The sequence below is a fragment of the Salvelinus sp. IW2-2015 genome, linkage group LG13, assembly GCF_002910315.2.
Source record: "Salvelinus sp. IW2-2015 linkage group LG13, ASM291031v2, whole genome shotgun sequence".
In the NCBI taxonomy this organism is placed as follows: Eukaryota; Metazoa; Chordata; class Actinopteri; order Salmoniformes; family Salmonidae; genus Salvelinus; species Salvelinus sp. IW2-2015.
The window spans coordinates 42,583,486-42,607,825 of record NC_036853.1 but is presented as its reverse complement, the minus strand read 5'-3'; the positions used below and the strand labels follow the sequence as shown (position 1 = coordinate 42,607,825).

The 24,340-nt window shown below is 40.8% G+C and overlaps 1 protein-coding gene across 1 annotated transcript in view; it reads right to left on the bottom strand.

Moving 5' to 3' along the window:
• Positions 1-261: 261 nt before the first annotated feature.
• Positions 262-24,340, bottom strand: part of LOC111971516 (alkaline ceramidase 2) — a 44,234-nt gene continuing 20,155 nt past the window's right edge. The window contains exons 3-6 of the mRNA XM_023998332.2: positions 24,191-24,332; positions 18,321-18,458; positions 4,598-4,735; positions 262-3,749 (exon numbers count right to left, since the gene is read on the bottom strand). Of these exons, the coding sequence (XP_023854100.1) occupies positions 3,560-3,749; positions 4,598-4,735; positions 18,321-18,458; positions 24,191-24,332 (608 nt within the window). The 3' untranslated portion in view covers positions 262-3,559. The remainder of the gene's footprint in view (positions 3,750-4,597; positions 4,736-18,320; positions 18,459-24,190; positions 24,333-24,340) is intronic.

The window sequence follows — 24,340 nt, the reverse complement described above, 5'->3', positions numbered from 1 at the left end:
AAGCAACAGAATGGTGATTCTTGATTTTACGCGGTCATATTCTAAAAACAGTTACCATACTGCATGTCTGCAGGTTTTTAAATAAAGTCCAAGTAGAAGGTATCAAGGTTTGTAGACACTAGCTCTGCTCTTTCTGCCTTTGTCAAAACAGTGCACTGCATGTTACGGTATTCCTTTCCCATACAATACCTTAAAAGACATCTACTCACTACAATAGTTGACAATACAAAATAATACTTCAGGTTTTTTTGTCATGCATCCTTTTAAACATGTATATGAGTGGTTGTGCTCTACATTTAGGAAAATATAAATATACTTTTTGGCTAAACAAAATACTTCAGATACTGTAGTTAAAAAATATACCACTTTGTGGACTCTGGATAGAGTTGTTTCCTTTCACTTGTTTGCCCCTATACTTTGACACCACACAACCCAATAAATTGTATACAAAACAAATTGTATCAGACTGTGTAAAGATATAACAGTATAGCTTAGTTTAAAACAGAACAGTTCTAAATGGAGTCCACAAAAAGGTCATTGATTTGAGATTAAATGACTTGTGGTAAAACTATTATTGGAGTCAAAAGTGTTTGCTATGCCTCCTCCAACCAACAACCTTCCCTTCCAAATGGTAGTGTACACAAGTTGAGCAGTTGTATTCAATTACTAAATTTCAATTCACTCTCATGGAATCAACCGATAGGCCAGATCATGGCATATTGAAAAAGCCAACCAGGTTCACGCAAGGCTTGCCACTACACACAGTGCCTCTTAATTGGATATGCATTGCATGCCTTTTATTTTTCTCTACGGGCTAAAAGTAATGTAAAAAAACTTCAATTTTGGCACAAAAATGACAATTAAGAAAGCAACTTAAATTCACAACATAATTATTAATGAATTGCTCCACTTGTTAAATTGACCTACTTCATTTGCCATCCAGAGTTGTTTACTAAGCACTTGCACCAGTGACATTTTGCACCACTTATTTTCCAGGAGGAAATATAAAAATAATAAGGGCCAGTTTCCCAGACACAGAGCAAATCTACTCCTGCACTAAAGACTAATGTTAAATGGCACATGAATCTCCTATAATAAAGGTGTATTTTAGTCCTAAAGGTAGAATGAATATTAAGATAGTTGTGTGTTTTATTCTTGTTGCTTTTATCTTATTCCCTTCTGAAAATAACAGGTGCAAACACTCCCTTGTCTAGTTGAGACTTTCTCAGTTCTCTTCATGTGGGTAACTATTCAGTAGGGTTGGCCACGTAACAACCAGCATAATATTGCTGTCAAGGCGTCATGAAGACAACAGCAAACAATTACTATGGTAACTGACCTATCCCTTTTATGCCTATGCGAGTATTTATATGGTTGCAATTCACTATCATGAACATTTCAGTTCTGTTACTCTCATTTTCATGACAACTGACAATCTGAGACTTGACTTACATTTCTCTTCTAATACTCCGCATTCAGTAAAGACTAGGGTTGGGGTGGTTGAGTGTTTAAAATAAGAATCAGCTAAACACCTCTTACTTCAAAAAGGTATCCGTGTGTTCCAGAGCCTTCAACAAGGAGAAAAAATTGTTTGCTTTCACCTTACATTTTAAAATATATAATACAAATGCTCTTAAATATAGTTGTAGATAATGCAATAACTGAGATAATACTGTATACAGAAAGTCTGTTTACGCTTCACATTCGTACCCATATACGTGTGGAAAAAGATTGACAATGCTAAGAGCCTAAATTCGAACACAGTGGCTGTACAGTAACATGCTATACATGAGTCAGAGCTCAGGATTTCCGCTTCACAGCTCTGTATGGGTTTTGACTGACAGTTGTTCTGAACCGTGCGCGACAAGAAGTTGCCTTCATCCCTCTCGCTAATTGGGCAACTAGCAAATGTTTTGTTGTCTGAGTGAGGGAAAGGCTGTAAATTATGAGGATTCAATGTATTTTGAAAGAGGAGACATTGAGGATGATAATACCACTCTGATGTCATACAACCAAGCCAAACACCTGTGAGTCCACTTCACATTACCATATCAACTCATGTAATATAGTGTCATGTATATTACATGTTTGATGTACAGATGACATGGCATTATACCCTGGGTTGTACTGAACAGAATGAGCCTGTTTGTTGTATCGTGATGAAAATTTGCAGCGGACCATGCATCTGAATGCACACATGACTCCATTCTATGCGCACCAAAATGATTATCTGCTTCTCTGAATTGCCTTGTGAAGGCTTAACACTAAGATCATATTTTATAATTTAGCTAGTCATGTTGGCAATAGAACAATCTTTCAAGTTATGCCCACCTGACCCAGATTGTGATTTAAAATGGACCGTTTTTGGATTGCGTAAACAACAGTAATTGTGTAAAGACGGGGATGCAGGGCTGTGTTCCAAACAAAAAACTACATGTGTGCGTGCTGTAGTTCCTCAACGGCACAGCTAGAAGAAGAAAAAAGCTCCTTATAATTGAAGACTCTTCTTTGAGTCATAAAAAGTGCATTGAAATTACTTCGGAACTGTGCACACTTTGGAGAAGCCACTTGGGAACACCAATTAGATCTCTCACTTAAGACATCTCACTTAAGACATAAGAATTTTTTTTGTCTTATGTTGTACCTAACCCAAATTTACCAATAATATTTTTTATCATGTAACTGAATGTATCCAGAGTATTTTTAGATTTCGTTATCAACAAATGCAGCGAAAAGTACATTGAAAGTAAAATGCACAAAAAATGTAATGTTTAGATCCAGTCTTGTGTCAGAACTGTTGTGTCCTCAGCTTTAGTCTGATAATTTTCCAATAACTAACCAAACTGTTCCCTTTTAATTCCTACCTTGGTTATGCATTCCATATTTCTTCTGTAAGAAACATTTCAATTTCTCCATATAGGTCAATTCCCATGAGTCTAAGGGGTTAATTAATACACGTCTATAACAGTATTAACAATCAGTCAGCCACGCTGTAAATGTAAATACTGCACAATATACACCATTGGCAAGGTCCTCACCATTTGTGCTCAATTGCCTGAAAATGCAAGGGCAGTGAATATTTTGAATAGTAGATCGAGCTGAAAAATGTAAAAAGATTCTGTGAGAAACACTGCAATACATCTATGTACATTACTGCCTTACTCTAAATTGAATTATTCACGATCACCTCAACAAAGCCTGAGAATTACAGTCGGAGTTGATTAATGAACAACTTGGTAAGTTTCTTAGCATTGATGTTACCTCACTTATGTCACTTTAATAGACGACTGCGGGACACATTTGTGCTTTGACACTAAGTTGCATAAACATTATTGATTGCATATGCACCAAGGGAGTGTGGGGATTTCATTTTGAGGCGATAACGGACAAGTTATGTCGACTTTGTCACCCATGTCAGAGAAGTACTTTAGAGGTACTTCATTTTAAAGCATTCTACATGCATTGTTCCGATTGTCTGACATCAGGGCATATTTTGTGTGCATGTTTGGGGAACACCTCATAGTGAGGAATTTTCCAAGCACAGTGGGCCCTGAGAAGGTTATGTCACCTTGACAGAGTCAGATTTCTTGGTTTCACAGAGTAGAGTGACATAGGGCACTCCGATGAAGGCCCATTTCTCGTTGGGCCAGAACATGATGACCGGGCCTCGTTCAGGGGCCTCTGTGGCGACGTCGAAGTAGGCAAAGCACACACAGCCCAGGTAGGAGGCTAGGCAGATAAGGATGTGCCTGTGGGAACAAGAGTCATGGGGTCAGGACCAAAAACATTTAGGGCCAGTTTCTCAGAAAACTAGCTGAGAAACTGGCCCTAATGGTGTATCTCAACAAACTTGAGTGGGTTCCTTTCCTCATCTCCTTTCTTCCATCTGCACTGACATGAAAGAACTTGCCCAGTGGGCAGAAATGGTTGTAAGGATGTTCATAATGACAATTTCAACCAGCTTCTGGTTATAACATCATTTCAACTAGTTTAGTCTGCTGGGTGTCAGGAAAAATTACATTTTTTAATACAGAAAGTGTGAAAACAATTTCATGTTTTTAATCTCCATGTATTTATTGTGCAATTTCCAACCATTGCTGTCCTCTGGTGACCCAGATCAGTACCTGATTAGGACTTTGAAAACAAAGGTGTTGCAGGTTTCATCCCCCAGGCTTAGAATTGAATAGCCCTACATTAGTGGTTAATAAAATACTTCAAGCCTCTTAAAAAGGGAAAATAATTCTGAAAGCCATTGTCATAAGAATATGTGTCATCATCATGCGTGTGCCAAGTGTGATGGAACATCAAGGTGACCCCATTTAAAAGGATTACATAAAAATGGTAGCTACCCATCTTTCCCACTCATTTGAGGCATATACAGTAGCTGGATCTACATATCAGACAGCGTGGTGCATGGACTCATCTCACCATTACACCACTTTTGAGGTCTGAAAACATTGTCACTTAAATTATTCATTTATTTTATTTATCTTAGTTGAATTCACTGACTAAGTCACTCTGGATAACAGTGTCTGCTAAATGACCAAAATGTAAATGAAAACTCTCTCAATGACTTTTCATGCAGTTTCAAGCTCACCAAGCACAGTGTAGGTAGGGGAAGTTGACAGAGGACCACATCTCACAGAAGATTTTGTCACTGATCCAGCAGAGGAGAGCCAGAGCCCACCAAAACCCAGAGATCAGCCCCAGCTTGAATACTCGTGGGTTCTCACACCTGCAAACACCACACAATAACATATTGGCAATGCATAAGTCCCCACACAAAGACATATACGTGACACACACTATTCAAATGTTAGCAAGAAAACAAACAAACACACACTTCATGGCTTGCTGTTAATGTAAATTCTATATTGACAAGAACTACAGCCAACACGAAACCACAAGCAGATGCCAGTACAACTTCCAGTAAATGCCCATACGTATGACTTTTGATTGCATTTCAAATAAAAGAGCTTCAAACAATAGGAAGCCATGCATGTAAAAAGCAATGGGAAATGATATATTACATTTTCATTTTAGTCAATTACCAAATGCTCTTATCCAGAGCGACTTACAGGAGCAATTAGGGTTAAGTGCCTTGCTCAATGGATTTTTCACCTTGTCTGTTTGGGGATTCAAACCAGCAACTTTCCGGTTACTGGCCTGTTGCTCTTAACCACTAGGCTACCTGCCGCCATAGTCAACTAAAATCCCTATACAGATTTTGAATCTGGTATAAAAATAATAACAAACATGTAGACTCCCCTCGGGTAAATGCTTCCAATTCGGTCAGTCAGACAGTAGTTGTGTATTGCCATTTACAAATACACACACTGCATGAGCAGTATTTAACTGAGCCTCAGTCCCATGTCACATTGACGGGCGACTCGGCCTGACAGGGGAAATGAAGTATGGCGATGGGCCGTGTCGTGACATGTGGTCTGTACTGGGACGATAAACCATTAAATCCTCAACACCAACCACTTATCGCAGGCATTTTGCTGATATCGTTCATTACAAAAAGTAGTCTGTACTAGAGAAATGTGAAGTTTGCTAATATGGGTGACTGTTAATGGGACAATTGATGTCCCATTAACAGTCACTGTTAAAAAAAACTGGTGCATATTAATGCTATACAATTAATGCTATTTATATGGATTTTTGTTCATATCGCCCAGCTCTAGTCTGTACATCTGGCTAACGAGAGAACGAGCAGTAAAAGAGGAAGTGCAAAAATAAAGACAGGGGACAAAGACAGTGTCAGGAAATAGAATGTCAGAAGAACTGTGGTAGAACTATTAACTCATATTAGCACATTTCGATGCACCTTTGAGCTTGAAGGAGACACGCATGTTAAAAAACTACAGGGACTATCGGTAGTGAAATGACAACGGGGTCGTTCCACAAAATGAGAGTAACTTGTTGAAAAAACACACTTGATTTTAACATTGTCATGATGTGCACATGTTCAACTTCATTAATAAATATATATTTTTTTTTCCCGTCTCAAGAAGTTAAAATAGGCCTATAGTAAGTGAGTACTAAGTGCCAAATAAAATAACAGGGTGGATGGAGCGTAACAGGCCATAAATCAGCCATAAATCCCCTTGTGACAGGGGGAATGGAAGCTGGTTGTGTGCAACAGGGAGGGGCAATTGAATGCAAGTCTGTTTGTTAAGATGTATTTATGTTTGTAATAGTAACACCATATTGGGCTCCTGAGTGGCGCAGCGGTCTAAGGCACTGCATCTCAGTGCTAGAGGGGTCACTACAGACCCTAGTTCGATCCCTGGCTGCCGTGATTGGGAGTCCCATAGGGCTGCGCACAATTGGCCCAGTGTCATCCAAGTTAGGGCGCGGCCAGGGTAGGCCATCATTGTAAAATCAAATCAAATCAAATTTTATTAGTCACATACACATGGTTAGCAGATGTTAATGCGAGTGTAGCGAAATGCTTGTGCTTCTAGTTCCGACAATGCAGTAATAACCAACAGTAATCTAACCTAACAATTCCACGCTACTACCTTACACACACACACAAGTGTGAAGGGATAAAGAATATGTACATAAAGATATATGGATGAGTGGTGGTACAGAACGGCATGGCAGATGCAGTAGATGGTATAGAGTACGGTATATACATATGAGATGAGTACTGTAGGGTATGTAAACATAAAGTGGCATAGTTTAAAGTGGCTAGTGGTCATGTATTGCATAAAGATGGCAAGATGCAGTAGATGATATAGAGTACAGTATATACATATGAGATGGGTAATGTAGGGTATGTAAACATTGATTAAGTGGCATTGTTAAAGTGGCTAGTGGTCCATTTTTACATAATTTCCATCAATTCCCATTTTTAAAGTGGCTGGAGTTGAGTCAGTATGTTGGCAGCGGCCGCTAAATGTTAGTGGTGGCTGTTTAACAGTCTGATGGCTTGAGATAGAAGCTGTTTTTCTCAGTCTCTCGGTCCGCTGCTTTGATGCACCTGTACTGACCTCGCCTTCTGGATGATAGCGGGGTGAACAGGCAGTGGCTTGGGTGGTTGTTGTCCTTGATGATCTTTATGGCCTTCCTGTGACATCGGGTGGTGTAGTGTTCCTGGAGGGCAGGTAGTTTGCCCCTGGTGATGCGTTCTGCAGACCTCACTACCCTCTGGAGACCTTACGGTTGTGGGCGAGCAGTTGCCGTAACCAGGCGGTGATACAGCCCGACAGGGATGCTCTCGATTGTGCATCTGTAGAAGTTTGTGAGTCGCTTTTGGTGACAAGCCGAATTTCTTCAGCCTCCTGAGGTTTGAAGAGGCGCTGCTTGCGCCTTCTTCACAACGCTGTCTGTGTGGGTGGACCAATTCAGTTTGTCTGTGATGTGTACACGAGGAACTTAAAACTTTCCACCTTCTCCACTACTGACCCGTCGATGTGGATAGGGGGGTGCTCCCTCTGCTGTTTCCTGAAGTCCACAATCATCTCTTTGTTTTGTTGACGTTGAGTATGAGGTTATTTTCCTGACACCAACACTCCGAGGCCCTCACCTCCTCCCTGTAGCGCGCTCGTCGTTGTTGGTGATCAAGCCTACCCACTGTAGTGTCATCCGCAAACTTGATGTCGATTGGAGGCGTGCATGGCCAGCAGTCGTGGGTGAACAGGGAGTACAGGAGAGGGCTCTCAGAACGCACCCTTGTGGGGCCCCAGTGTTGAGGATCAGCGGGGTGGAGATGTTGTTACCTACCCTCACCACCTGGGGGCGGCCCGTCAGGAAGTCCAGGACCCAGTTGCACAGGGCGGGGTCGAGACCCAGGGTCTCGAGCTTGATGACGAGTTTGGAGGGTACTATGGTGTTAAATGCTGAGCTGTAAATCGATGAACAGCATTCTCACATGGGTATTCCTCTTGTCCAGATGGGTTAGGGCAGTGTGCAGTGTGGTTGCGATTGCGTCGTCTGTGGACCTATTGGGTCGGTAAGCAATTGGAGTGGGTCTAGGGTGTCCGGTAGGGTGGAGGTGATATGGTCCTTGACTAGTCTCTCAAAGCACTTCATGATGACGGAAGTGAGTGCTACGGGGCGATAGTCGTTTAGGCTCAGTTACCTTAGCTTTCTTGGGAACAGGAACAATGGTGGCCCTCTTGAAGCATGTTGGGAACAGCAGACTGGGATAAGGGATTGATTGAATATGTCCGTAAACACACCAGCCAGCTGGTCTGCGCATGCTCTGAGGACGCGCTGGGGAATGCGTCTGGGCCTGCAGCCTTGCGAGGGTTAACACGTTTAAATGTTTTACTCACCTCGGCTGCAGTGAAGGAGAGCCCGCAGGTTTTGGTAGGGGGCCGTGTCAGTGGCACTGTATTGTCCTCAAAGCGGGCAAAAAAGTTGTTTAGCCTGTCTGGGAGCAAGACATCCTGGTCCTCGACGGGGCTGGTTTTCTTTTGTAATCCGTGATTGACTGTAGACCCTGCCACATACCCTTGTGTCTGAGCTTGTTGAATTTCGACTCGATTTTGTCTCTGTACTGAGACTTAGCCCTGTTTGATTGCCTTGCGGAGAGAATAGCTACACTGTTTGTATTCGTCATGCTTCCGTCACCTTGCCCTGGTTAAAAGCAGTGGTTCGCGCTTTCAGTTTCACGCGAATGCTGCCGTCAATCCAACGGTTTCTGGTTTGGGAATGTTTTTTATCGTTGCTGTGGTACGACATCGTCAATGCACTTCCTAATGAACTCGCTCACCGAATCAGCATATTCGTCAATATTGTTTGTTGGACGCGATGCGGAACATATCCAATCCGCGTGATCGAAAGCAGTCTTGAAGCGTGGATTCAGATTGGTCGGACCAGCGTTGAACAGACCTGAGCGCGGGAGCTTGTTGTTTGAGTTTCTGTTTGTAGGCAGGAATCAAACAAATGGAGTCGTGGTCAGCTTTTCCGAAAGGGGGCGGGGGGGCCTTGTAAGCGTCGCGGAAATTAGTGTAGCAATGGTCCAGTGTTTTTCCAGCCCTGGTAGCACAATCGATATGCTGATAGAATTAGGGAGTTTTGTTTTTAGATTTAGCCTTGTTAAAATCCCCAGCTACGATGAATGCAGCCTCAGGGTGTGGTTCCAGTTTTACAAAGAGTCAGATAAAGTTCGTTCAGGGCATCGATGGTCTGCTTGGGGGGGAATGTATACGGCTGTGATTATGATTGACGAGAATTCCTTGGTAGATAATGCGGTCGACATTTGATTGTGAGGAGTCTAGATCAGGTGAACAGACGACTTGAGTTCTTGTGTGTTATTATGATGGTCACACCACTTCTCGTTAAATCATAAGGCATACCCCCCGCCCCTCTTCTTACCGGAAAGATTGTTTGTTTCTGTCGGCGCGATGCATGGAGAAACCAGCTGGCTGCACCGACTCCGTTAGCGTCCCTTGAGTTAGCCATGTTTCCGTGAAGCAGAGCACGTTGCAATCCCTGATGTCTCTCTGGAATGCTACCCGTGCTCGGATTTCATCAACCTTATTGTCAAGAGACTGGACATTGGCGAGTAGTATCTAGGGAGTGGAGGCGAATGTGCCCGTCTCCGAAGCCTGACCACGAGACCGCCACGTTTTCCCCTTTTTCGGCGTCGCCCAGGGTCGCCGGCTGGGATCAGATCCATTGTATTGGGTGGAAGGCAAAACACTGGATCCGTTTCGGGAAAGTCATATTCCTGGTAGGAACGATGGTGAGTTGACGTTAATCGTATATTCAGTAGTTCCTCCCGACTGTATGTAATGAAACCTAAGATTACCCGGGGTACCGATGTAAGAAATAACACGTAAAAAAACAAAATACTGCATATTTTCCAAGGAACGCGAAGCGAGGCTGCCATCTCTATCGGCGCCGGAAGTAGATTCGCCGGAAGTAGAATTTGTTCTTAACTGACTTGCCTAGTTAAATAAAGGTTCAAATAAAACATTTATTCAAATGAGAGTTCAGTTCATAGAACAGGGTTGATCTTAAAATGAGGGACAGGTTTTTTTAACAAAAATTTGTTCCAAAATCACATTAAATAAAATTATAAATCTTCATAAATTACTTTTTCAAAGCAACAAAATAACTAGGGATTTCCAATGATGATGAAAACCGAGAAATTTGGGGAGTAAGTGAGTTAAAATCTTCCTAGAAGTCACAAGGGACATGTCAAAATGCTGATTTTTGTTGTACTTTAGCAAGTCTTTGTCCCTCCATCCGTCCATCCTTACACGCAAACTCAAACAGCACTGGCCCAATTTTGACCAAACTTGGTGAATGATGCGTCTCGCCATAGAGATTCGTCATTTACAAAATTGCACTGATTGGCACAAGACAGGAACTATGGTAATTAACTGAAATTTGTGAGTCGCATCAAAGAGGAAGAGGCGAAGGACAGGGTGTGGATTAGGGAAAGGGTGATACCTAGTCAGTTGTACAACTGAATACCTTCAACTGAAATGTGTCTTCCGCATTTAACCCAACCCCTCAATCAGAGATGTGTTGTGGCCTGCCTTAATCTACATCCACGTCTTCGGCGCCCGGGGAACAGTGCTCTGCCTTGCTCTGGGGCAGAACGACAGATTTTTACCTTGTCGGCTCGAGGATTCGATCCAGCAACCTTTCGGTTACTGGCCCAACACTCTAACCAGCTGAAGAGACTGGTACCCTGTCACGTCCTGACCATAGAGTCCTTATTTTCTATGGTGGAGTAGGTCAAGGCGTGACTTGGAGGTTAGTCTAGTTTATTATTTATAGTTTTGTTTTTCTATGTTGGTGATTTTGTATGATTCCCAATTAGAGGCAGCTGGTAAGCGTTGTCTCTAATTGGGGGATCATATTTAGGTAGCCTTTTTTCCACCTGTGGGTTGTGGGATATTGTTTGTGTAGTTGTATGTCAGCGCTCCATTGTCGTCACGTTTCATTATTCTTTGTTTTTGTTATGTGGTTCACTTACTTTAAATAAATAAAGATGTGGAACCCAGATCACGCTGCACGTTTGTCCGAGTATGCTTCCAACGATCGTGACATACCCAGGCTAACTTCTCTTCCATTTGTTAACCTTTCTAGCCCCGGCGTTCCGCTAGCGGAACTCCTCCCACATTCCACTGAAAAGGCAGAGCGCGAAATTCAAAAAATATTTTTGAGAAATATTTTACTTTCACACATTAACAAGTCCAATACAGCTAATGAAAGATACACATCTTGTGAATCCAGCCAACATGTCCGATTTTTTAAATGTTTTACAGGGAAAACACAATATATATTTGTTAGCTCACCAACAAATAGAAAAAAGCACAGACATTTTTCACAGCACAGGTAGCATGCACAAAATCAACCAAACTAACCTAGAACAAACCAAAGAAACCAAGAAACAACTTCATCAGAGGACCAGTTTTTCCTTATTTAACATTTTTTTATACAATAAAAAATGTTTCTATTTGTTTTGGTTGTTCGAAAAATGTGGCAATATTTCAGGTATAAAATCATAGTTTACATTGCGGCTACAATCAGAAATTGCCACGAAAGCAAGCCAGAATTAATTACAGACACCAACGTGACATACCAATTAACTCATCATAAAACATTTCTGAAAAAAAATTACAGTGTTATAGCAAAATGAAAGACCAAAGATTTGTGAATACAGCCCATATTTCCGATTTTTTTAAGTGTTTTTACAGCAAAAAACACAATTATAGCATTATATTAGACTTACTTACCAATAGCCTACCACCACTACCGCATTCATTCATCAAGGCCCCACGTTAGCGATAGCAAATTAGGCACGGTTTTAGCGTTAGCGAATAAAAACCAGCAAAATATATTACATTTTCCCCTAACCTTTCATAAAACCCTTCCTTTCAGATACAGTCCTTATAACATTCAGTATACAACTTATGTTTTGTTCGAAAAATTGTATTTTAAGAGCTGAAATCCGTGGTATTACAAATGTGCTAAGTAGCATATTTTTCCCAGAATGCGATTTCTATTAGACTCTCACCTATTTTTCTGACCCAAAAATAGCTAATTCTTAAAACATTACAAAAAAATACATGTTGTATAGGAAAACGATAGATCCATTAGTTCTTATGCAATCGCCAGTGTTAGAATTTCAAAAAAATATCTTCATTACGACATTAAGACTTAGTTATGGTAAAGGAAAACCAAAACCTGAGCGCAAAGCTACTTAGTACACAGTTCGACAAGATATATGAAATAGCATCACAAAATGGTTTCTACCTTTGCTGATCTTCCATTTCAGAAATGTTGTACAAGGGGTCCCTTGTCCAGAACCGTCGTTTTGGATTCAGAACGTCCTCTTTCCCTTTCTGAATTAGCAAGCACACTGGCCAGGTGGTGCTAACCTCTCCTTCGTGAACAAACGCCAAACGACACAACACGCCTAACGTCCCGAATAAATTTCAATAGTCTTAATAAAATATATTTGAAAAAACATACTTTACGATGATATTGTGACATGTATCAAATTAAATCAAAGCCGGAGAGAGTATTCGCCCATTAAACGACAGCTTTCCAGTAGGCAATAACAGGGTCCCCAACACGCGCCTTGCAAGAAAAACAGAAAATGGGGACACCGTGTTCCAAGAAGTTTATTCAACCTCAGACCGAGATAATCAACTCATTTTTCCTCTCACTTCCTCTTGACATCCAGGGGAAGGTGTTATGACGTGCACGTATAGTCATACGTATCATGCCCATTTATAGGCAGCCACTTGAACCACAGCATCGATTTCAGACTTTTCCCAACTTCCTGGTCAGAAAGTGTGCTGCCAAATGAGTTGTGTTTTACCCACAGACAAATTCAAAACGGTTTTAGAAACTAGAGAGTGTTTTTATCCAATAGTAAGAATAAAATATGGCATAATTTTTACGAGCAAGAAAATGAGTACGAGGGCCGTTTAAATTGGGCAACGATTTTCCCCCAAGTGAAAAACAGCACCCCCTGTCCTCATTCAGGTAACTTCTTATGCTGCAAATCCCGTAACGGAACTATGACAAAAACAGCCAGTGGAAAAAATGCAGGGCCAAAAATTCAAAAACCAAAACCAGGGGAAAATCGTTCATTTGAATTTTTAAATTCCCGTTTCAGGGGGACAAACAGTTTCTTATCACCCATTTTAAAGGTAATCTTGTTGTTAATCCCACCAAAGTGTCCGATTTCAAATATGCTTTTCACCGAAAGCACTACAAACGATTATGTTAGGTCACACCAAACCACAATAAGCACAGCCATATTTCCAGCCAAAGATAGCAGTCACAAAAAGCAGAAATATAGCTAAAATTAATCACTAACCTTTGATGATCTTCATCAGATGACACTCACAGGACTTCATGTTACACAATACATGCATGTTTTGTTTGATAAAGTTCATATTTATAGTAAAAAAATCTTAGTTTACATTGGCGCGTTACATTCACTAGTTCCAAAAACATCCAGTGATAGTGCATAGCGACATCGTTTCAACATAAATACTCATCATAAATGTAGATGATAATACAAGTTATACCTCTCCTTAATGCAACCGCTGTGTCAGATTTTTTTAAATAAACTTTACGGAAAAAGCAAACCATGCAATAATCTGAGACGGAGCTCAGAACAAGAGTCAAATTAGCCGCCATGTTGGAGTCAACAGAAACCAGAAATTACATGATAAATATTCCCTTACCTTTGATGATCTTCATCAGAATGCACTCCCAGGAATCCCAGGTCCACAATAAATGCTTGATTTGTTTGATAATGTCCGTTATTTATGTCCAAACGCGCTACTTTGGTTAGCGCGTTTGGTAAACAATTCCAAAGTCACAAAGCGCGTTCACCAAAACGTGACGAAATGTTCAAAAGTTCCGTAACAGTCAGTAGAAACATGTCAAGCGATGTATTGAATCAATATTTAGAATGTTGTTAACATACATCTTAAATAACGTTCCAACTGGAGAATTACATTGACTTCAGTTGGACGATGGAACGGAGCTGCCTCTCAATCTACCAGCCTCAGAAAAAATCCAAACAGGAAGTGGAACTTCTCAGGTTTTTGCCTGCCATATGAGTTCTGTTATACTCACAGACATAATTCAAACAGTAAACTGCCTGCTTCTCAGTCCCAGTTTCTAATATATGCATATTATAATTAGTATTGGATAGAAAACACTCTGAAGTTTCTAAAACTGTTTGAATGATGTCTGTGAGTGTAACAGAACTCATATGGCAGGCAAAAACCTGAGAAAAAAATCCAACCAGGAAGTGGGAAATCTGAGGTTTGTAGATTTTCAACTCATCGCCTATCGAATACACAGTGGGATATGGGTCATTTTACACTTCCCAAGGCTTCCACTAGAAGTCAACAGTCTTTAAAACCTTGTCTGATGCTTCTACTGTGAAGGGGGGCCGAATGAGAGGGGATTTAGTAAGGTCTACCATGACCTGAACATGCGCTGACCATGCGTGTTCATGTGAGAGCGAGCTCTGTTCCATCGCACTTCTGAAGACAAAGGAATTCTCCGGTTGGAACATTATTGAAGATTTATGTTAAAAACATCCTAAAGATTAATTCAATACATCGTTTGACATGTTTCTACTGACTGTTACGGAACTTTGACATTGTCTGCTTTTAGTGAACGCGCTTCGTGATTTGATTTGTTTACCAAACACGCAAACAAAAGGAGGTATTTGGACATAAAATGGACATTACCGAACAAATCAAAACATTTATTGTGGAACTGGGATTCCTGGGAGTGCATTCTGATGAAGATCATCAAAAGTAAGTGAATATTTATAATGTTATTTCTGACTTCTGTTGACTGCACAATATGGCAGATATATTTTTGTCTTGATTGGGCTCTGAGTGCCGACCTCAGATTATTGCATGGTTTGCTTTTTCCGTAAAGCTTTTTGAAATCTGACACAGCGGTTGCGTTAAGGAGAAGTGGATCTAAAATTCCATGTATAACACTTGATCTTTGATCAACGTTTATTATAAGCATTTCTGGAAATTGATGTGGCTCTCTGCAAAATCACCGGATGTTTTTGGAACTACTGAACATAACGCGCCAATGTATACTGAGATTTTTTATATAAATATGAACTTTACCGAACAACATATACATGTATTGTGTAACATGAAGTCCTATGAGTGTCATCTGATGAAGATCATCAAAGGTTAGTGATTCATTTTATCTCTATTTCTGCTTTTTGTGACTCCTGTCTTTGGCTGGAAAAATGGCTGTGTTTTTCTGTGATTTGGCGGTGACCTAACATAATCGTTTGTGGTGCTTTCGCTGTAAAGCCTTTTTGAAATCGGACACTATGGTGGGATTAACAACAAGATTACCTTTAAAATGGTGTAAGATAGTTGTATGTTTGAGGAATTTTAATTATGAGATTTCTGTTGTTTGAATTTGGCGCCCTGCACTTTCACTGGCTGTTGTCATATCGATCCCGTTAACGGGATTGCAGCCCTAAAAAGTTAAGAGATACAGTTGTGTGTTTCCTGTCCTTCATGAGATCACCAAATGAAAAGCACTCGTCATAACTGTCCCCTAAGTGTCCACGGACCATTACCATATTCTCAAAAGTAGAAACATTGTTTAATTATTCAAACTTTTGATTTCCAAGGGTCTCTCTGTGTTCCACAGTTTACATTCCAATCTCGAACACTACAGAGCATAGGGGCAGCGTATTTTATGACCGACCATAAAACAGTTGACTTCCCACTCAGAGAGAGCACGCTGTAGAGGGGACCCCCCTGTAACCTGATCCTTCCGATCGTCACAGGAGAGTTCTGACAAGTGCTTCATGCTGAACAATGACTTCAAATTGTTAATTTAAAAAATGCACTTAGCGTTTGACATGAGAGCGCTAACTGTTTTAGTTCAATGAGAGTGGGTAAGATCCTAAGCTATTGGCTCAGTTGATAAACTAGAGGGAAATGTTAACGGAGTTACAAAATCAATTGTGATGTACTAGAAGGCAGCAGGCCATGTTTCAAAGGATCTCCGGCAGGAACTCTCACCCACTTAGGAGAACTACGAAAATAAAACAACAATATCAATGACTGGCTGTGTGAGCTATGTCAAGAATTAGAAACAAGTAGAACAATGGATGAATCAAGGCTAAATGCTTTAAGTGAGTCAGTCTTGTAGGAAAAGGAAAAAACATCATGCACCCACTTCCACACAGGTGCATATACACAAACCGACACGCGCACATGACAGGAATGGCCCTTTGTGCTGCTATTTGGAAGAATGTTATTTCCTTCAACATTGACAGCAACACACTATTGAAAAGGCTCAAAGTAACACCATGCAAAATAGGTGACACATAACCATAGTCAAAAATGTGGACTCTCCAAAATGTGACTAACTTGTTTTCTGTCTAAATGGTTTTCTGTGTGTTAACTGCTACTACACTCTGACCTTAGAGAAAAAAACATTTAGAAATGTACCTTTAACACGTTGACTGAGTGTTGCCCATTACTGGTCGAAAATTACTACACTACAACATAGTGTTGTCACGATACCAGTATCATGAAACAAGAAGCAGACTGAACTCCATGGTCCTTTAACAACCTGTTTTAGGTCACATATTGTGTGCCTAGTTTAGAAATAAAAACGTGCCTCTGGGTGACAACTCTTTTCCCTGGGAAATTGAGTCCACTTAATGTGTTGCTTACTTGCCATGAAACTTGTGACATCCCTATAACATTACACTCGTCACTTTTGTAAAGCACCGGGAATTGTTGATGCTTACATATTATCCAACACTAAATCATATTAATTGAGATAAGGTTTGATGTACAATCCGCAAAGTGAGGCGAGTCGCTATTTTCAATGCGAGTTAGAGGAAGACATTATCCCTGAGGCTCAACTTTGCGGCTTTCGCGTGCACACCCACACACGTACACTATCGCATGTGCACACACACCCAAACACACCTTGTGGCTGCCTCATTAGATACAGCTTTCAAAACATTCAGACGCCTGGAGTATTATCTATTTCACATTCACTCAGCAACAGGCCACAAAGTCTTTTATAAAAAATAATCCTTACATTTGAGGGTGTATTCTTTCATTCAGATCCATTACATTCCAATTCAGGAGATGAATTGACATTCATATCCAGATGACTTTTTTCCAATTAATTAATTAGATTTCAATGCTCTTTCTGAAATGGGACTTGACCCCAACCCTGGTTTCTACTTATACTGTAGGCCTAAGGCCCCTCAGAGAGAACTAACGACTCAATGTCGTCTGTTATTTAATGGATTCATAAATTATTTAATCTATGGTGGCTTCTCAAGCATAATTTAGCTGGACAGCAAACTCAACTAGCTGTAGGCCCCATACAATAGGACAGATTTTTGGACTCAAGTCACATGACTTGGACTAAAGTCACAAATTTTATGACTTGAGACTCGACTTGATAGAAAATTAAATAACTGGAGACTTGACTTGGAGCCTCAAGACTCGGGACTCGACTTTGACTTGAGACTGATGACTTGAAATTATCTGGCCATGTTTTGTAACGTTTTGTCACTCATTTTGTGGCAGAGTCGCTAGTGAAATGCAAATTATTGTTACATGTATAAATGGTATGGATATAGCAATTTGGTCACCCAAGGGGAGGCTTTGCAGTCTTGCCCTCTACCGGTGTCCGTTCAGATAGCCTCTGTATCAGGCTTAACCTGTCCTATTTCTTTTGGGCTATTGTCCATGTATATTTGGTAAATCTACTTGTATATTTTGTATGATATAGCACTTTCACATCAACCTGTCTTGCTTTCTGCTGATTTCATGCCCTTACAACTGCTACAAGGTCCCCATTTTACAATGACATAATCAAAATGTGTTGTAGACAAAATAATGAAAAGGACTGTCTGGTAGCCTCAATAAATAGAGAAAGATTTATAGTTGAACAAGTCATCGCATGTATAGATTTTATTTTTACTTGACTTCAGACATGACTTGAAAATACTTTGCTCGACTTGCTCTTAGAATGCACGACCTGGACTCTTATTTATTTAACTAGGCAAGTCAGTTAAGAACAAATTCTTATATACAATGACGGCCTACCAAGAGGCAAAAGGCCTCCTGTTGGGACGGGGGCTGGGAACGGGAAATTGACTCGACCTGTTCTACTTGGGACTCGACGTGAGATGGATCTCGTGACTTAAGACTTGCTTGTGACTCGAATAATAGTGACTTGGTCCCACTTCTACAACAGGATGTACCAGCTAGTCTATTGCATGTGATATTTGTTGGTGTTTGTTCTTAATAACACACCTGTTGAAGTAAAGAGTGAATCATTCTCACCTTTTGAGCTCGGTAATGAGCAGAACGGTGCAGGGGATACCCAGAGTCATCAGAGACACCGAGTTGACGACGGGCTTAACAAAGGCCAAACCAGTGGTGATCCCGGACAAGATGCCGATGACCACTTTGAACCTTGACCTGGAAGGCAAAGAGACCTATATGACCACAGAGCAAAACATACTGGCAAAGCTGCATCTGCTTTATTTAGAATGTGATGAGCACTGGGAAGAGTGCGACATGGGAGTATAGTAGACAAACAGAAAAACAGTATAAAATAACAAAAACAGCTGTATATTGAGGATTCAAATAGATGCAATTTATCATCTGAGGATTTGAAAAATCCTTTATTTTGATGTCGGACAGTTTAGATGTGATGGCTTTGGTTACAAAGAAGGACAAACAGTTCCTTCAGTAAGTACTCACACTCCTTGACTTTTTCCACATTTTGTTGTGTTACAGCCTGAATTTAAAATTGATCAACTTCAGATTGTCACTGGCCTACACACAACACCCCATAATGTCAAAGTGGAATTATGCTATTAGATATTTTTTTACATTAATTACAACTGAAAAGCTGTCAAGTATTCAACAGTGAATTTCAAAACGCAGATTCAACCACAAAGTCCAGAGAGGTTTTTCAATGCGTCGCAAAGAAGGGCACCTTTTATTTGCATTCATTTAACCCTTATTTTACCAGGTAAGTTGACTGAGAACACATTCTCATTTACAGCAATGACATGGGGAAAGGTTACAGGGGAGAGAGGGGGATGAATGAGCCAATTGGAAGCTGGAAATGATTAGGTGGCCATGGTGGTATTGGGAATTTAGCCAGGCCACCGAGGTTAACAGCCCTAAGTGTTGCTTTTTTTTTTTTTAGACCAGAGGAAAGAGTGCCTCCAACACCACTTCCAGCAACATCTAGTCTCCCATCCAGAGACAGACCAGGACCAACCCTGCTTAGCTTCAGATAAAAGTGGGATGCAGGGTGGTATGCTGCTGGCACCTATTGGTAGATGGGTAAAAATAATACATTTTTGAATATTGACCATCCCTTTGAGCATGGTGAAGTTACTAATTTCACTTTGGATTGTGTAGTCACTACAAAGATACAGGCGTCCTTCCTAACTCAGTTGCTGAAGAGGAAGGAAAGCACTCAGTGATTTCACCATGAGGCCAATGGTGTTGTTAAAACAGTTACAATGTTTAATGGCTGTGATAGTTTTCTCCTGAGGACTGATCCACAACATTATATAGTTTAAATGTTTTATTTATACAGTACCAGTAAAAAGTTGACACACCTACTGATTATAGGGTGTTTATTTTCACTATTTTCTACATCGTAGAATAATAGTGAAGACATCAAATTATGAAATAACACATATGGAATCATGTAGTAACCAAAAAAGTGCTAAACAAGTCTAAATACATTTTAGATTCCTTAAAGTAGCCACCATTTATTTGCCTTGATGACAGCTTTGCACTCTTGTCATTCACTAAACCAGCTTCATGAGGAATGTTTTTCCAACAGTCTTGAAGGGCTGCTTTTCTTTCACTCTGAGGTCCGACTCATCCCAATTGGGTTGAGGTCGGGTGATTGTGGAGGCCAGGTCATCTGATGCAGCACTCAATCACTCTCCTTCTTGGTGAAATAGTTCTTACACAGTCTGAAGGTGTGTTTTGGGTCATTGTCCTGTTGAAAAACAAATTATAGTCCCACTAAGCGCAAACCAGATGGGATGGCGTATTGCTGAAGAATGCTGTGGTAGCAATGCTGGTTAAGTGTGCCTTGAATTCTAAATAAATCACAGACAGTGTCATCAGCAAAGCACCCCCACACCTCCTCCTCCATGCTTCACGGTGGGAACCACACATGCGGAGATCATCCGTTCATCTATTCTGCGTCTCACAAAGATACGGCGGTTGGAACCAAAAATCTCAAATTTGGACTCAGACCAAATGACAGATTTCCACCGGTCTAATGTCCATTGCTCGTGTTTCTTAGCACAAGCAAGTCTCTTATTATTATTGCCGTCCTTTAGCAGTGGTTTCTATGCAGCAATTCGACCACGAAGGCCTGATTCACGCAGTCTCCTCTGAACAGTTGATGTTGAGATGTGTCTGTTACTTGAACTCTGTGAAGCATTTATTTGGCTGCAATCTGAGGTGCAGTTAACTCTAATGAACTTATCCTCTGCAGCAGAGACAACTCTGGGTGGCGGTCCTCATGAGAGCCAGTTCCATCATAGCACTAGATGGTTTTTACGACTGCACTTGAAGAAACTTTCAAAGTTCTTGAAATTTTCCAGATTGACTGACCTTCATGTCTTAAAGTAATGGACTTTTGTTTCTCTTCACTTATTTGAGCTGTTCTTGCCATATGGTATTTTACCAAATAAGGCTATATTCTGTATACCCCCCTACCTTGTCACAACACAACTGATTGACTCAAACTTACAAAGGAAAGAAATTCCACACATTAACTTTTAACAAGGCACACCTGTTAATTGAAATGCTCTCCAGGTGATTACCCCATGAAGCTGGTTGAGAGAATGCCAAGACTTTGCAATGCTGTCATCAAGGCAAATGGTGGCTACTTTGAAGAATCTCAAAAATATTTTGATTTGTTTAAGACTTTTTTGGTTACTACATGATTCCATATGTGTTATTTCATAGTTTTAATGTCTTCATTATTATTCTACAATAGGTGTCCAAACTTTTGACTGGTACTGTATGTGTGAAACTTGTTTTGATTTAGAATGGACCATTATCACGCACCGGTCTCAAAACATGCACTTAAATAGCAAATGGAAGATGCTTTTACCGTTGTTTATTTTCATGCCAGCCAGGTAGGCTATACTTAAGCAATGTGCTTAATATTAGGAAAGTTGAGAAATAAATAAATATATATAGTAGGCCTAGTCTATAGAAATTTGATGGGATCCCACTCTTTTTAGAGGCCATCACTCTGTTTTCCCATGCAATTGCATAGCCTGCGCAACATGAGCTAATGGGATCTCATGAATTGTTTGATTAGATTTTCGATCATATTTGCATTGATGTCAGAGTGATTAGAGGGACAATAGAGTGCTGAGTACCAGGCAGTTTGCAAGTTTGGTAGGCTACTAATGACCATCAGCAGCATCAGAGCTTGGAGAAGCCTAATTACAGTGAATATAAAGGGTCACGTGGAATTTGACTGGCGTCATGACTCATGACCGCCGGTGTTGCGGTAATACAGTCATCTAACAGCCCTTAACACAACAAAATGTGGAATAAGTCAAGGAGTATCAACACTTTCTGAAGGCACTGTAGCTCTAGAGAAGTCCTCACTTTGGGAACTCTGTGCCTTCTTCCTGAAGGGAGCAGCTGCGACATTGTGAATAGAGGATGTCCTCAGGGCCCTTATTGATTGTGGAGATGAGTGACGGTGAGTTGTTTAGCGCCAGTAATGCAACTTGAGATGTAATGCAACATGTCATGTGAGACATCAACTTCAATAAATGTTTTTATTTGCAATGATTCCCTTTAGATCGTATTATTTTGTGCCACTCTAACGATCCAGGTAAGACTAAGGAAAGTCCTTAGAGACAATAGGACTGACAGCCTGTCGACAATACTAATAGATGTGCTGCCATTTAGGCTGACACTAGCTGAAATAACTAGGTAGAGTAAACATGGATGACAGCCACCAGAGGTGTCCATAATGCCTTTAATGACAATGGAAAGGGATATAGGGACATGTGATGCAGCTTTGACTGGTGTCAGCTATCTCAGACAGGACTATTATTAAACATGGTCATACCAATGGCCACATGACAAAGAGTAGCCAACAGCAAACTTAATGAAACACCAAGAGTGGAAAAAGCTCATGGTAAAATAAACATCTATGAAACTGAAATGCTAAGTGTTTCTTTCATCCGGAAAGTTGTTTACTCAAAGAGAACAAATTAAAACTTAGAAATGTAATATTTTACATTATGTTGCATAGATGACCAGCTGGCCAGTGTTTTCACTGACATGTTTATTTAACCTTTATTTAACTAGGCAAGCCAGTTAAGAACAAATTCTTAATTACAATGACGGTCTACCCCGGCCAAACCACGACGACACTGCACCACCCTATGGGACTCCCAATCACGGCCGGATGTGATTTAGCCTGGATTCGAACCAGGGACTGTAGTGATGCCTCTTACACTGTGGTGGGTGCCTTAGGGCTCCCAAGTGGCGCGGCGGTCTATTTTCAACCTATCCCTGACCCAGTCTAATACCAGCTTGTTTCAAGCCGACCACTAGTCCTCGTGACCAAGAACGCCAAGGTAACCTACCTAAATTACTATCGCCCCGTAGCACTAGAATCTATAGCCATGAAATGCTTTAAAAGGCTGGTCATGGCTCACATCAACACCATTTGGAGGTGGAGGGTCCGTCATGATCTGGGGCGGTGTGTCACAGCATCATTGGACTGAGCAGCTCCAAACCATGATGCTCCCTTCACCATACTTCACAGTTGGGATGAGGTTGATGAAGGTGTGCTGTGCCTTTTTCTCCACACAGTGTTGTGTTCCTTCCAAAACACTCAACTTTAGTTTCATCTGTCCACAGAATATTTTGCCAGTAGCGCTTTGGAACATCCAGATGCTCTTTTGCGAACTTCAGACGTGCAGCAACGTTTTTTTTGGACAGCAGTGGCTTCTTCCGTGGTGTCCTCCCACGTACACCATTCTTGTTTAGTGTTTTACGTATCGTAGACTCGTCAACACAAGATGTTAGCATGCTCCAGAGATTTCTTTAAGTCTTTAGCTGACACTAAGATTCTTCTTAACCTCATTGAGCATTCTGCGCTGTGCTCTTGCAGTCATCTTTGCAGGACGGCCACTCATAGGGAGAGTAACAACACTGCTAAACTCTCTCCATTTATTGACAATCAAGGCTTTTAGAGATACTTTTGTAACCCTTTCCAGCTTTATGCAAGTCAACAATTCTTAATCTCGGGTCTTCTGAGAACTCTTTTGTTCGAGGCATGGTTCACATCAGGCAATGCTTCTTGTGAATAGCAAACTCACATTTTATGAGTGTTTTTATAGGACAGGGCAGCTCTAACCAACATCTTCAATCTCACCTCAATGATTTTGGAGAAGTCATTAGCCTTGGGGTTCACATACTTTTTCAAACCTACACTGCGAATGTTTACATTATGTATTCAATATAGACAAGAAAAATACAATAATGTGTGTTATTAGTTTAAGCAGACTGTGTTTGTCTATTGTTGTGACAGATGAAGATCAGATCTAATTTTATGACTAATTTATGCAGAAATCCAGATAATTCCAAAAGGACACACACACACGTGTATGCATGTATGTATGGTACGCAATGTATGTATGTATGTTTAACGTACGTACGTATCACACGCATACTGACACATTCACACACACCACATACACTGCTGCTATTGTGTATTACCTATCCTGTTGCCTAGTCACTTTACCTCTACCTATATGTACATAGCTACCACAATTAAATTGTACCCTTGCACATCGACTCGGTACTAGCACTCCCTGTATACAGCCATGTTATTTTTTACTCGTTATTCACTGTGTATTTATTCCTCATGTCACTATTTCTATTTATTTTGTATCTTTAACTCTGCATTGTCAAAAAAGTACCCATAAGTAAGCATATCACTGTTTATGAAGCATGTGACAAATAAAATTTTATTTGATACCATGTAGTTTAATGGAACTGAAACCAACCAGTCCCCCAAAAGGCTAGAGTCTGCACAGACCCTTCATATCTGCAAACATCGAAGCGCAATGGCCAAGGTGAAGGGAGTGAATTGAGCAGTGAGACCAGGCAAACTGTTGACTCACCGGTCATTCCTGAACATCTTGGGCAGATATCTCTTGGGGAACCACATGCCGATGGCACACATGAGCACCCACAGGATGGACAACTCATCCAGCATCTGACCCAGGAAACTGAGGGTGGCATGGAAGTATGTGGAGCCAATACCTGAGGCA